Source organism: Cheilinus undulatus, linkage group 16 (genome assembly GCF_018320785.1).
Source record: "Cheilinus undulatus linkage group 16, ASM1832078v1, whole genome shotgun sequence".
NCBI lineage: Eukaryota > Metazoa > Chordata > Actinopteri > Labriformes > Labridae > Cheilinus > Cheilinus undulatus.
In genome coordinates, this window is record NC_054880.1 from 31,196,784 (window position 1) to 31,210,874 (window position 14,091).

At 38.0% G+C, this 14,091-nt stretch overlaps 1 protein-coding gene across 1 annotated transcript in view; it reads right to left on the reverse strand.

Moving 5' to 3' along the window:
- khdrbs3 (KH domain containing, RNA binding, signal transduction associated 3) overlaps window positions 1-14,091 on the reverse strand; it is a 216,739-nt gene that overhangs the window by 55,536 nt on the left and 147,112 nt on the right. Inside the window, exon 6 of the mRNA XM_041809643.1 lies at window positions 4,860-5,040. Within this exon, the coding sequence (XP_041665577.1) occupies window positions 4,860-5,040 (181 nt within the window). The remainder of the gene's footprint in view (window positions 1-4,859; window positions 5,041-14,091) is intronic.

The window sequence follows — 14,091 nt, forward strand, 5'->3', positions numbered from 1 at the left end:
AATCAAAGATAAATGAAGGCAACAACACGAAACCCCTCTTCGTCATTTCACTGATGATTACAAGAGCTTATTTGTCCGATGGAGAACACTTGTCCTGGAATAGTGATGTATTCAAATAAAATAGAGTCAGACTCATCCTGCCTCTAATTTGTCGCGATGTGGTTACATTTATCATGCAGCAGATGTTGGGGCTCTGTTTTTTTGCACCCAGATACACAGGTGCAGGTGTTGGGGGATGCAGTTTACAACTGTGACAATGATGGGAAACAGCTGGTCCAGGAGCCATTCTCCACGACCTCCACGCATTTGAATTGCAACCTCTGAATAAACCTGTCAGATGTGGTTAGGTATGGGCTGCTGGGGCAATTTTCCAACGCAGGCCACCTCCTCTCCTCCCTCTATCTGCTAAATATGCTACGTTGATGCCGGGGTCTCTGGGGAACTTGCCTTGACAGTGCGGCTGGGACTCTCTTGGCAAACGCACAAAGGCTCTGACTCTAAGCCTAATATATTCATCTCTGGTAGCTGTTGATATTACAGCCAGCTCCCATAAGACTGTGCAGGTATGCTACAAGACCAAATAAGAATAATGGTGGAAAAACAAATTCATATTCTATGCTACAACTCACGAAAGGAAGATTATTCAGTGCCGCATGCATGTTAAAGGTACACTCATACAGAGTGATATTCAAACAGCTACACATACTTACTGCACTCTAAAAGGTCAGTTTAAGCAAACAGTGAAAAACATAGACACACATATCACTATCACTGTCTGGTGGGAAAAGGTTAGCTAGCTATATGCACACATTTGTTGTGTGCAAGGCAAAAACAGCAGCAAAATATGGCTAACGTAAAAGTTAAGACAAGACTCTTACTCAGTGCTTTTGGATGGGAAAAACCTTTGAAAAAACTTTAAAGGGTGCTTGGCTGAACTTACCGTCTACCACAGTCTCTCTACAAGCCAATCAAAGCAACAACACATATGACGTAGTTGGCACCCAAGGGAGTAAGTTACATAAGGAGAGCTTGAGAGGCAGCTGTTATCTTGGTGCACTATCAGTGGAGCCAGCTGGTAAATAAAGCTTGCCAAAGCCAGTGAGGAGAGGAGCAACAATACGTCATCTACCATGAAAAACTTTTGTCCAGTTCTGTTAAAACGTGCTGTGGCTGCATCCATGTAAATCTCTTAACTGGCAGCCATTATTTAAAGATTTAAAGTCACTTTTGCTAAACCATGCCCACTGCTACAGTCTCAGTCGCCCATATGACACTGATTGGTCTGCTTATTCTCTGACCAGGAACAAACATTTAGATCTACCTGATCACAGACATTGAACCTGGCCACGTTTCATAACAGTGTGGCCTAATTCAGCCAAACTACAGAAAGTCATCTGCATCCTTCAACAACCTTCCTTGAGTATTAGCTGTGATCTATAACTGAAAAAGCTTGTTTTCATTTTGGAATAACCATACAATTAAATAAATCTAAAATTAGCCCCAAAGAAAACTTTTTTATAAAGCTGTTATCATCCAATTCATGTTTCCAGTTTGTTTCGAAGCTCAACACTGGTATTTTATTTGTGGTGAAGTTCCTAAAAATCCTCTGAAAGAGCAGTCATTTCTAAAAAATATGACCCTCTAGTTCATGTGGTTTTTATTTTACTGACTTGTGCCCATTAGAGGAAATGTCTAGGCAAATATTGTGATTATTTGGCATGAAGGAAGGAAAGTATCTTATTCAGTGTCACAAGCTGCAGGTCACTCATCCTGATGTTGCAGCAGTGATTGTGCATATAGACACAGGGATGCAAATCTCATTTTTCAGATTCTCACTAGGGGTGCGCAGTATATGCGGTATAAATGATATAAATTTGGCCTACGGTAGAGATTTGGACTCTACCGACAAACTGCGATAACGCTTGTTGATGACATCATCGTACCTGTCTCAGTGTGAGTTAGCAGTCAAGTGTTTTTTCCTCTCAAAGTCAGACGGCTGTACCGCAACTAAGTCAGTGTGCTGTCTCTGTCAGCCTGCCTGAGGCTGTAACACAAGCTAAGTGCTGATTTGGCTGGTCACAGAGGCCAGCACTGCAGCTCTTCCTCTTACAACAGCATAAACAACCTTTTAAAAGTCTATTTTAACTTATGACTTTCTTTTCTAAGTCCACAGTGAGTCGAATATCCAGGCTGCGATGTTAAATGAGGTCAGAAAAGCTGCTGTAAACTAGCTGTATTCTCGGTACGGCAGCCAAAGCTGAACTAACTCAATGCTAAACACAATACTTCCATCAAGCTCTTCAAAATTAAAGTCCGCGGCTGTTATTTTTCTGAAATGCTATTATTGTGAATGCCTTCACTAGGAAACGTGTTCAAGTCATTAGCAGCTTAACACACCTCATCAGGTTAGAGATGAAATGTGAAACTTGGAGTGCAGTTAGACAGAAATAAACCTAGAGAGAAACTTGGAGATAAATTGAGTATGCCATCAAAGTCTTGTTTTAAGGGGAGAAGAGGGTTTATAACACTTGAATTTGGATTAAAAAGCATGATCTCTTTTTAATTTTGTAATACCGTCATATAATACCATTATCGTCAAAGGCAAGAAAAATACCGTTATATAATTTTTAGGCCATATCGCCCAGGCGTAATTCTAACTTATGTCTCAGATAACTATTGGATCATTTTTTTGACATTTTTGTGAAAAACTGTTCCATACCTCAGCTAGACACCAGTGACCAGTGAAGGTTATCTTGTTGGATAGATATTTGTATCTCTCATATGTATATTGAACTAAAAAAACTCAAACTAAAAACTTCAACTACATTTGAGCTTATAAACTCACCAGGAGGCTGCACTAGTAGTGTGACATCACTTAGCCATAGCACTCCTCACAGTTGCTATACAGTAACCGGTGTTATTCTATAATTGACAAGGCAATCCCAACACAGCAGGCTGACCCAAACAGGTAGTCAGGAATACACAGAGCATTCAGTCAATTTCAAAATTAAAACAACAGGCAGAGACGGACGATTGTTTATCTCATTGCCAGATTAACGTGCTGTCAGAACAGGATGCAAATGAACATCAAAAAGGCAAAGTGACATGTTGTTTGTATGCTGTTCATCTTAATCCCATGTGAACTTGTGAACTTGTAATCCAGCTGCTCTAGGCTGCACAGTGAACCCATTAGGCGAGGGCATGCACAAAAGTATGGCAAAGACGGATCATGGCAAACGTGGATGCTGTGAGTTCTAGAAGTCACACGAAACAAAAAAAGGGAGTATTTTAGGATTTAATCTTCACTTTTTGGTGTGACTACTGCATTATAACAGTTTTTATGACATAATTTGAAGCTACAGAACAGAAGGCTGTAGGGTTATGTTACTGGTTGCTGCAAACAACAGCACTTAAGTATAAATCTTCCTTCACTGACTGATTTATTTGCAGTAAATATGTTTATCATCATAATAGATTTTTCAATCAGTCTGAGAAAAACATAATCATCACAGACCGTAAGGGAAACACAGACCAGCTATTTAACATTCCAGAAAGCAGCTCTGACTTGATTTTAACTATTGCTTCAAATATTACACATAAGCCTATGGATTGGTCAGATCTTTCACTAAGGCTTGCCCTCAGTCAGAGTACATACAGATTGATCAGCATCATTTGAGGAGAATGAGGTGGTAAGTACATACATGATTTAATCGTACTACAAGCCTGTGAACAGTGGCGGAAAATGAAGTGATTAGTGAAGCTGCAGCTATCATGACAATTTATCTGAGCAGGACAACATCTCTTTATGAAAAGAAGAATAGTGGTGCAGATGGCCTAGTGGTTAGGTCGTGCCCCGTGTACGCAGGTGGGTCCAAGTCTGGCTTGTGGCTCCTTCACTGCAAGTCATTCCTCACTCTCTCATCTCTGTTTAAGGCTCTATTCACTGTACTATCTCTATAAAAGCCCCAAAATACATCTTAAAAAGTCCATCTCTAAATGGCTTAAAAAAAAAGATGAAGGTTTTGGAGTGGCTTAGTCAAACTCCAGACTTAAATCCCATTGAGATACTGTGGTCTGACCTTAAACAGGCCATTCATTCTTGAAAACTCTCCAATATGGCTGAATGAAAACAATTCTGCAAAGAAGAGCGGGCTGAAATTTCTGCAGTAATGTGAAAGACTAATTACAACTTTTCACTATTTTTGCTTGCAGTTGTTGCCACCAAGGACGCACAACAATTTGTCAGGTTTAGGGAGCAGTTACTGTATCACATAGGGCCAGGTAGGATGGCTTTTATCTCTCATCATTTAAAAACTGTATTTACACAGGTTATCTTTGTCTAACATCACATGTGTTTCATGATCTGAAACATTTAAGAATGACAAAAATGCAAAAAAAAAAAAAAAAGAAATTAGCTGTGACTCTGTCATTCTGTCTGCTGCATGTTTACCATTTTATGGAGTCAATGACAAATTAATGGACCATAACTGCAGTGATATTTGGGAAACTCCTTAATAGAAGATGATTATACAGAGCAATAGATTATAGAATTTGTCCATGAGTCATCTCCATCCATCTATTCCATTAATAGACGGATGAGCTGCTGATCATTTCTGACTGCTCCTTTTAAGATCAGGAAGTAAACAGCCAACATGCCTTGCACAAGTTAAAAAAGACCAAAACCAGACAATATTTTGGGCCCAGTACTGCAGATATGAATTCAAAATAATACAAAAGATCAAAAACAAATGTCTCTGCAATTAAAAAGAGAAGTATAATCATGAAGATGAGCCGAGTAATTCTGCTTCTTTTGTTTCATTGCTGCCCCTGTTTTAGATTCAGAGTTTGTGTGTACTCACATATTCACCGTACGTGTCCTGAACTATGGGAGGAGCTGGTCTGTATCCGGCAGTTGGAAGGGCGCCTCTGGCTCTCTGAACCCCTCTCCCTCTAGAGGATGGAGCCCGGCTGGGTGGGGCTCCTCTGGGTGCTGCTCCCCGGGGCACTGCTGCATGCAAGGGAGGAACTCCTCCTCGACTCCTGGCAGAAGACACAAACATCCACACAGGTTCAGATGAAAGAGCCAGACTTATTTATGTTTTGTCGGAGGAGAATGTGCTAGAATCTCATAATTGGAGGTAGAAAATGATAGTTGAGATGTGGATCATGCAGCAGACAAAATGAAATGTAAATATCATGTTGGTTATGTTTATGTTGATTGATATTTTAATGTTGATTTTATGGCAGTAATTATAAGGGGGATTTGTCTAATTGCTTTGCATGGTTTTAATGATGAGATGCTTTAGCTTATTCTATATTGTGTCACTTTGTTTCATGCACTTCTACTTGTGTTAATGATATCCTTCAAAATCACGAGTGACTTGTAACCGTAGCCATGAATTTGATACGTTCAGCTGCAGGTTACATGTGTAGGTGGAGACAGCGGAACAGCGAGGGTGGAGGGCAAGTTCCTCCAGTCAACAGAGAAGTGAGTCATGTCTATTACTTAAAACACAGCGTGTCTTGTTGCTGAACTGCTCTCCTGTCTTTTAAGGAGAAAGCACTTCAGCCATGGACATTTCCCTGTGTATTTGTTTTTTTTTAAATGCTTACTCCTTGAAATAAAGCGTGTATTAGAATCTAAGCAAATCAGGAGAAAAGGTCTTAATTCTTTCACATTTTAGGTGTTGAATGAATGACACATATGACTCTAAGAGGGCCAGACCATAAGAGGGACACTTGGGGTTTTTATGTTTTATAATTGAAACTCTTACAAGTGTTACTTTTGTCAACTAAAACTATGTCTAAAATTGTTTTTTTTTTTATGAGGAAGATTAGTCTAAGACTAGCTTAAAAAATAACTTATGATAAAAACTCTCACTTAAATCAAGTTTAGTTTTCATCTAGAAGACCAAAATGAGACTAACATGTTAGTGCTGGACTGTTGGACATTCAAAATCCATGCTTTTTCTCACTGTAGTAATTTCATCAGTTTATTCTAAATCAATCAAACTATTGCTATTGTAGAAATATGAGTGTAGAGCTGGGCAATTAATCGCAAATTAGATTTAATGGCAATATGGCTGGCTGCAATTTTCAAACCGCAGACATTGCGATATTTCCTTCACCTGAAACATGTCAAAATACCAGTTTGATACATTTTTTTTTGCAGCAGAGTTTTTTTCTCTACACATTATGCATAAATTTAAGAGTCTTTTTAAGAATAGTTTACCAAAATCTTACTTTTTCTGTTCACGTAAATTATCTTCTTAATCAAAACAAGACTAAACTAGTCCAGTCACTGGAGTATAAGAAAGTAGAATTATAAAAAAGTTATGTTGGTATACAAGTGATGCTGACAAATATGAAGCAAAGCTCTGTCTCCCATACAGTATTTCTTTATTTCTGTTTTTCTTTTTGCCTCTGTCTTTGTATTGTGTCTACTCTTAACAATATTATGTCAAACTACAAAAAAAAAAAATGCATAAAGTATTCAAACAAAAAGAGAGAATAAAATCCAAAACTATCGTCCCCTTCAGTACAGCAATTAATATCAGATTTGCTTTGTGAACCAAAATTGCAATATTGCTTATGTTTGTAAACAATACTGAACACAAAATGACATCCTAAAAATAATTATATATTGAATCACAATAAAACAAACAAAAAAAAAAAAATCGCAATTAGATTTTTTCACACATCGTTCAGCTCTATATGAGTGTATCTCATTTATTCAAGTTCAAAGAGAATAAAGGCCTTGACTAAAAAGTAAAGACCCAAATGTAACTTATTACTTCTTATTGACTTTTTACTGACTAAAACTGACCAAAGATATAAAAGTTAAATGACTAAAGTGACAAAAAATAAAAGCCATTTTAATATAAATACTAAGATTACAATGTAATCTTTAATAGCTGCTTTTGGAGCTATACACGTGACTTTGTGTAGTCTCATTATTTCATTTATTTATGTAATTATTTGTCAATGTTTTGTTTTGGAGAGAGACTTAACAAATTAGTTTAAAATAACTAATAATGATTAATGCTTTTATTTTGAAAGACTCTGGTTTTGCCACCATGACATCTATATTATGGGCAGGAGGATAGGATGGGCGGACATCACCTAAGGTGAATGTTTTTTTTTTTTTTTTTTAGCAGGTAGGCATGATTCAGGAGCACGCCATAAGAATGTGAATTGTTTATAAGAAACCTTGGATAAATAAACACAAAACAAACTGTATTTTCTGCAGGGACACTGACATTTTTTCTGCCCCTCACACAGTTTCATGAAGATTCTGACATTTTTTAAAGTTATCTTATCTGGAACATTTTCTTAACTGAGAACAAAATAAAGAAACAGTTCAGAACAGTCTTAAGTTCATTTTAATGCTCATATGCTAGAGCTAAGTCATGTTTTTCTTCTCAATTTAGCTCTTTAGCTTAATATATACATTTAAACAAGCATTTAGGGATCTGTTTAAATTTTCTGAAGTGCTTGGCACAAAGTAAACTGGGGTGTGTTCAGGTGCATTTTACCATCTATATAGTGTACAATCCTTGGATTTGGGATTCTCGCAAGATGGGAGTCATTTCATTATTCGATCATGTGATTGGGCACTGGTTGGTAAAAAATGTCAGCAGGAGCGTGAACCACCATAACAAGAGACCAACTTTTATATATAACTATGCAAACTGACTTTTTAATATTCATTTGTTTAGGGTTTAAGACCCAAAACTGCAACGCAAGTCAAACAAACTACATGTCCCAAACCATAAACAGCAATGCCGCAGCCAGAACTTCCCCCAAAAATGCAAGCGACAACCCTTTTTGAAATGGAGCAAGGTGAAGGTAGCCTATCAATCAAACTTAAAGAGCTTAAAGGGAAGTCACACATTTTAGAAAAGTTCTTGAGAGTTGAGCACTAACATGCCATATAAATATTTAATTATTCAAATGAATGGGATGGGAGGGAAGAAAAAATCAAAAAAGGGGAGTGGGAGTTATTCTACTGGAAGTGGGATTGGATGTTTTTTTTTCTACTTAGGATGGGACAGGAGTATTTCTGTGGGAGTGGGGTGGGATGGGAATGACAATCCTCTTGTTCAGGGTGCAAAGGGGATGGATTATGCTCCTTGAAAGTGCCTTGATTTGCTTTTGGAGTTAACATCACTAAATCTAAGAGAGCTTCAGCTTTTATTCCCTTTAAGATACAGGTGTGCCTGTTGGGTGCATTGCCATTTAAAAATGTCAAATTTATCCTTGTCAAAAGATTTAAATTTTAAAGCGATAAATCTCAGAATTCCTGTAGTTTTGTAGTCCATTTATTGCATTTTAAAATTTCACTATTTTGCATTCAAAACTTTTGTGTGATTTTGGATTTTTCTTCAGTCTTAAACTAAAGGTAACTGACTTCCTGTTTGGACAGAGACCTGCTTTTGCAGATTTGAGATTTTAACATAAGCATAACCACGGAAAAAGGAACTTGTTATGGATTGAAAAGGAAATAAAGGGGCAGTAAAAAGGTAGATGTTTTCTAACATAGGTCACAGATGGCTTATAATTGCCCACTGAGCTGTCTGTGAGTTTTTTTCCTTTTTTTTTTTTTTATTAACAGAAATGAGACATAAAGGATCAATGTCGAACTTTTTTTAAATCACTGTGGCAGCAGTGGCGTGGATTAACCAAAAGGATGTGAAATCATTATTGAAAGAACAATGCACTGATTCAGCACCTTAATTTGTTATGTTTAATGTGATTAATCTTGACAGCCCTAGTTTCTGTTTTAAGAAATGCTGAACTCTACTTGGCTGTTTAAAGTCCTGTCCAAGTATTTTGCCTCTGAACACACAGAATAAGCAGAAGAACAAAGTATAAAATACACTGAAGAAAGATTTAAGTTACATTTTACCGAAGCATACCTACAACATCAGAAATGATCAATAGCATGCAAAAATGCACAACATAATCAATATCAAAATCTCTCACCAACAAGATCAGACAGCTTTTATGTTGATACATTTACTACAAAATTTACATCACTACACCCAGTTTAATAATGAAATGCCAAAATATGTTCACTTATGCTGTGTTAAGACTTCTCCATACATCCAGATGCAATGCTGATACCTTAAAGCACCTTTTAGACAGTATTGGAGGCAGTTAACAACACTGTTATGGGTAAAGGAGCAGAAAGAGTTTTTTCTATTCAGAATACTGTTAAAGAACTTAGAGAGCAGAATCAGCAACACAATTCAGAGAAAGAGAGACTGGTCAGACACAAACTGGCCTTGGTCAATTATTGAACAAATAAAGGAAATCGCAGGATTTTAGACGGTTCAGAGTCTTGTTTTGCATTCATCCTCCTAGACAGTTATGTAATATACATTTGCTTTATCACAAAAGCACACCATGGACAATGCTGTACTCAGTTCATGGAGGTCACAGTACAAATGACTGTAAAACAAATGGCTTATAACCATAACGTTCACACTGGCCCTGTGTCAGAATATGTCTGACTGATGGTATATCTTTATGGAAATGTAACACTAGGAAGAAAAGTTCAAAACTAAAGCTTTCAGACCTGTTTCTACTGAAGCAGCATTTCTTTTACCAAGCTGTTGCTGTGGCTCACTTCTTTTACCTCTGGTAGTCACTTCTAAGACTATCTTTAATTGCTCCTCATGCTTAAACTTCTCCCTTTATTCAAAGGAATATCACCAAAAAACATGAGAACTGTGAAAAGGATTCATGTCCTGGCATTAGCAGCTCTGGATCTGGGAACTGCACCTCCACAATGACAAGTAAGATTAGTCTATCCTCTGCCACTGCAGCTTACAGAGCTAATATCATGGTCTCACCCCTTCTTTGTTTTGATTGGTCAGTAAAGAAACAGTAGCACTGACTGCTATGATAAGGTTGTAAAGGTGAACTTATTTAAACAGAGAAAGCTAGATGAGAGACCAGACTGATATTACCAAGACAGAACAACTCAGTGCATTTTCTCACATAGAGAATTTATTTATTTTAATGGTGTTAATCCCTTGATAATATATACAGGTGCATCTCAAAAAATTAGAATATCATGACAAAGTTCAATATTTTTTGTCACTCTTACCTGCAAGTGAAAACCATATATTATGTAGACTTGTTACACATACAGTGAAATATTGTCAAGCCTTTATTTGAAATGTTGATGATTATGGCTTACAGATAAGAAACCCAAAATTTAGTGTCTCAAAAAATTTGAATATCACATAAGATCAATATAAAAAAGGATTTTTTAAACAGAAATGTCAGGCTTCTACAAAGTATGTTGATTTCTATGCTTCAATACTTGGTTGGACCTCCTTTTGCATGAATTACTGCATCAATGTGGCGTGGCATGGAGGCGATCAGCCTGTGGCACTGCTCAGGTGTAACGGAAGCTCAGGTTGCTTTGATAGTGGCCTTCAGGTCATCTGAATTGTTGGGTCTGGTGTCTTTCATCTTCCTCTTGAAAATACCCCATAGATTCTCTATGGGGTTCAGGCCAGGCCAGTTTGGTGGCCAGTCAATCACAGTAACACCATGGTCATTGAACCAGCTTTTGGTACCTTTGGCAGTGTGGACAGGTGCCAAGTCCTGCTGGAAAATGAAATCATCTCCATAAAGCTTGTCAGCAGAAGGAAGCATGAAGTGCTCTAAAATGTCCTGTTAGATGGCTGCGTTGACTGTGGACTTCAGAAAACACAGTGGACCAACACCAGCAGATGCCATGGCAGCCCAAATCATCACTGACTGTGGAAACTTCACACTGGACTTCAAGCAATGTGGATTCTGTGCCTCTCCACTCTTCAAGGTCCAAGAGTCTGGAGGAAGACTGAAGAGGCACAGAATCCAGGTTGCTTAAAGTCCAGTTTGAAGTTGCTCAGAGAGTAAACTCTTATTTACTTAAGCCTGTTATGCTGGTATACATGGCAAACTGCAGTCTTTATTCTTAAATAGCATACACTCATGTACTAACTGTTAGCTACCTGGTGCATCCACTGTGTAGCAACTCTAATCCAACTCTTCTCTTTCTGAGTTTGAATGTGGTATGTTTTACAGCAGTGCTTCCCAAAGTGTGGGCAAGAGGTCATTTACAATGAATGAATCATTTACAATCTACTAAAATCAAATAAAGTATTCTTAAAAAATAAAAATAAAAACACATTTTTTAAATGATCATTTATTACTTGATTACATGTAATCAAATCTGTGTCACAGTCAGCTGTTGCTGAATTAACTGGTGATACTCCATTAACTATTCCACTATGCTACTTACTTCCTGGTTTTATGAATGCTACCATTCCTAATGCTATGACCCCACAAACATTTCTGACTAATATCAATCTGTAACTCAAAGTCAAGCATTCACATTAAAATTCCCTATTCATGTAATTAAAATATGCTAAATAAAAGGCTGTGGCCCCAGAAGAAGGCCCATGTCATATTGTTGCCACAAATCAAGAAGTTGGTCCTCTATTTCTGATGTCCATCTAATGTTTACTACTATTATCATTGCTGTGTTTGTTTTGATTCCTTCTCCGGTCAGCTTGCTCCCTGATTGGCTGTTGTCCTTTTCCAAATAACACTGCACAATCAGCTGTCCCCACTGTTCCCCCCACATAACAGGATTTCTAATGGTTAATGTTAAATATATTTAATATTTTCAATTTGAAGTCTGAGCAGCCCTGACCATCTTCAGAGCAAATCAGGGAGGGTGAAGTCACTCTTGGTAGACCTTACACCAAAGTAAAATCTTGTAAGATAATCTGGAGCCATTAGATGATCGGACCTTTGCTTGCTTTGGTTGGAAGAGGGAATCTGGCCCAAATCAGCACAATCCTGTAGTGTAAATCCCACTTTAGATAGGAGTCTATTTGATATTTTCACATTGGTCTTGGGTGCTTTGGGTGGAACTAGGAAATACATCTGTGCTGCACACAAAGATGTTTTGCGGCAAGTGCACTCGCAACACATTTGTGTCTTTCTGTGGAAAATGTGATCAAAAAAATGTTTTATTGTCCTTCTTTATTAAGAGCAATTTACAGAAATTGCAAGCCATTAAAGACTGAAAAAAAGACGACATAAAAGCTCCTGATACAGATCTGTATATGCCATTGTTGTCATCCAGATGAATTAACTTCCATCCCAGAGTCTAAACTGCACTGTAATCAAGATAGCAGGAAAGTCAAGCTGCTCTGATGGAAATCAAAGACAGTCTGACCTTGTGGTTTGGATACATGTTGTCCGAACTCCTTACAGCAGCTGAGCTTTCTGTTAAAAGCAGTTAACTGATCTGTAGCTGCAGCAGAAAACCCACAAAGGTTGCTCTCTGGGTCATTTTCTTTTCAATGAGATCCATTTTAGCCACACAGCATGTTGATGGAACATCGCAGATGTGGGGCAGGAGCAGAAAAAAAGCGATAATCTCTCTAATTTTCTGACTAACGGGGACAGTGGGGGATGTTTACTCGATTGGAAGTAGACCGCCTTCAAGCAAAAAACACTTGGGAACTGAAAGTTAGGTCTTCTTTTGAAGCATGGCTTCTCTTCATGCAAAACTCCAACATATTAAGAGCAAAGATAAATATGTGACAGCATTAAATTCTCCATGAGCTGATCCATATTCTCATGTGCAACAAAAAAGATAAATCATGGCATATTTGTCTTCTGCACTTGCAATAAGAGTTTATTCTTCGAAAGGATGTGATCCATCCTCTTTATCACACTTAAAGTCTGCATTATGGTGGTGGTATTATGCATATTCATTTAAAATACAGAAAGCTCATAACATAAAGCAAAAGGAAACCAGAGAAGCTAGGTATAAAACTTTTTATATATTGGTCTACGATTCACACAGAGACGATGATCAGAGAACGGAAATTGAAATGAGGCCACTGTCAGTCAAACAGGAAACAAAGTCGCATACATTTCCAGTGCAAAATAAACATTTAACAAAATAAAAATGCTTAGGATTTTAAAAAAATCTCTGTTAATCAAAGCTCTTGATGTTATGGGTAGAGAAAGTGTGGAATGTACATAAGAGTTTTGGGATTGTTTCACACTGAAGGCTCAGTTAGAGCCTGTGTCCACAGCTGGCACTTTTAGCACTGGCAGCACTCACCACCTCAGTTTCAATACTGAGTATGAGCACCTAATGCTCCCTTTATGTGTGACAATATATCAGTTCATTTCAACAAATACAACCAGCACTGCCCATATACTCACACAGACTTCAAACACTAGAAAGTGTGGACTCACATGGGTATCCTCTTCACTGTTGCCCAGCATTTCCCATCTGATCGCCATCCAGCTATTCTACTGTGCCCAGGTGCTCTAACATCATATGCTTATCAACTCTGACCAACTCACACAGTCTTTATTAAAAAAGAAAAGCTCTGCTTTATTTCAACTAGTCTTTTCCCTTGTGTTTTAATGGTCCAGCTTGAACTCTTGGCTGCAATACTCAAAACTGTCCCTGAGTCCTGATGTTTTTGAAATGAAAAGGGCCTTCCCCAAACCATTGCTACAAAGTTGGAAGCACTCAGCATCTCAGAGAAGATACCATTATCCCTCCTCCACCAAACTTCACAGTTGGCGCAATGCAGTCAGGCAGGTAACGCTCTCCCAGCAAATCCAAACTCATCCATCTGAGTGTGCTTCATCACTCCACAGATAACGTTTTCACTGCACTACAGTCCAGTGTCAGCACACAGGACGCCACTACATCCAATGTTTGGCATTGAATTTGGTGATATGAGGCTTCCATTCAGTTGCTCAGCTGCTGAAACTCACTCATTGAAGCTTTTGCTGCACGGTTTTTGTGCTAACATAAATGCAAGTGGAAGTTCAGAACTCTTCAGCTATGGATCAGAAGAGCGTTGGCTACTTTTACACACCATGCACCTTAGCAGTCATTGACCCCACTCTTTGATTTTACATGGCCTTCTGCTTCATGGTTGAGTCGCTGTTGTTCCTAAATGCTTCCACTTTCTAATATCACTTTCAGCTGACTAGAATATCCAGTAGGGATGAAATTTCATGAACCGTCTTATTGCAAAGTACCAT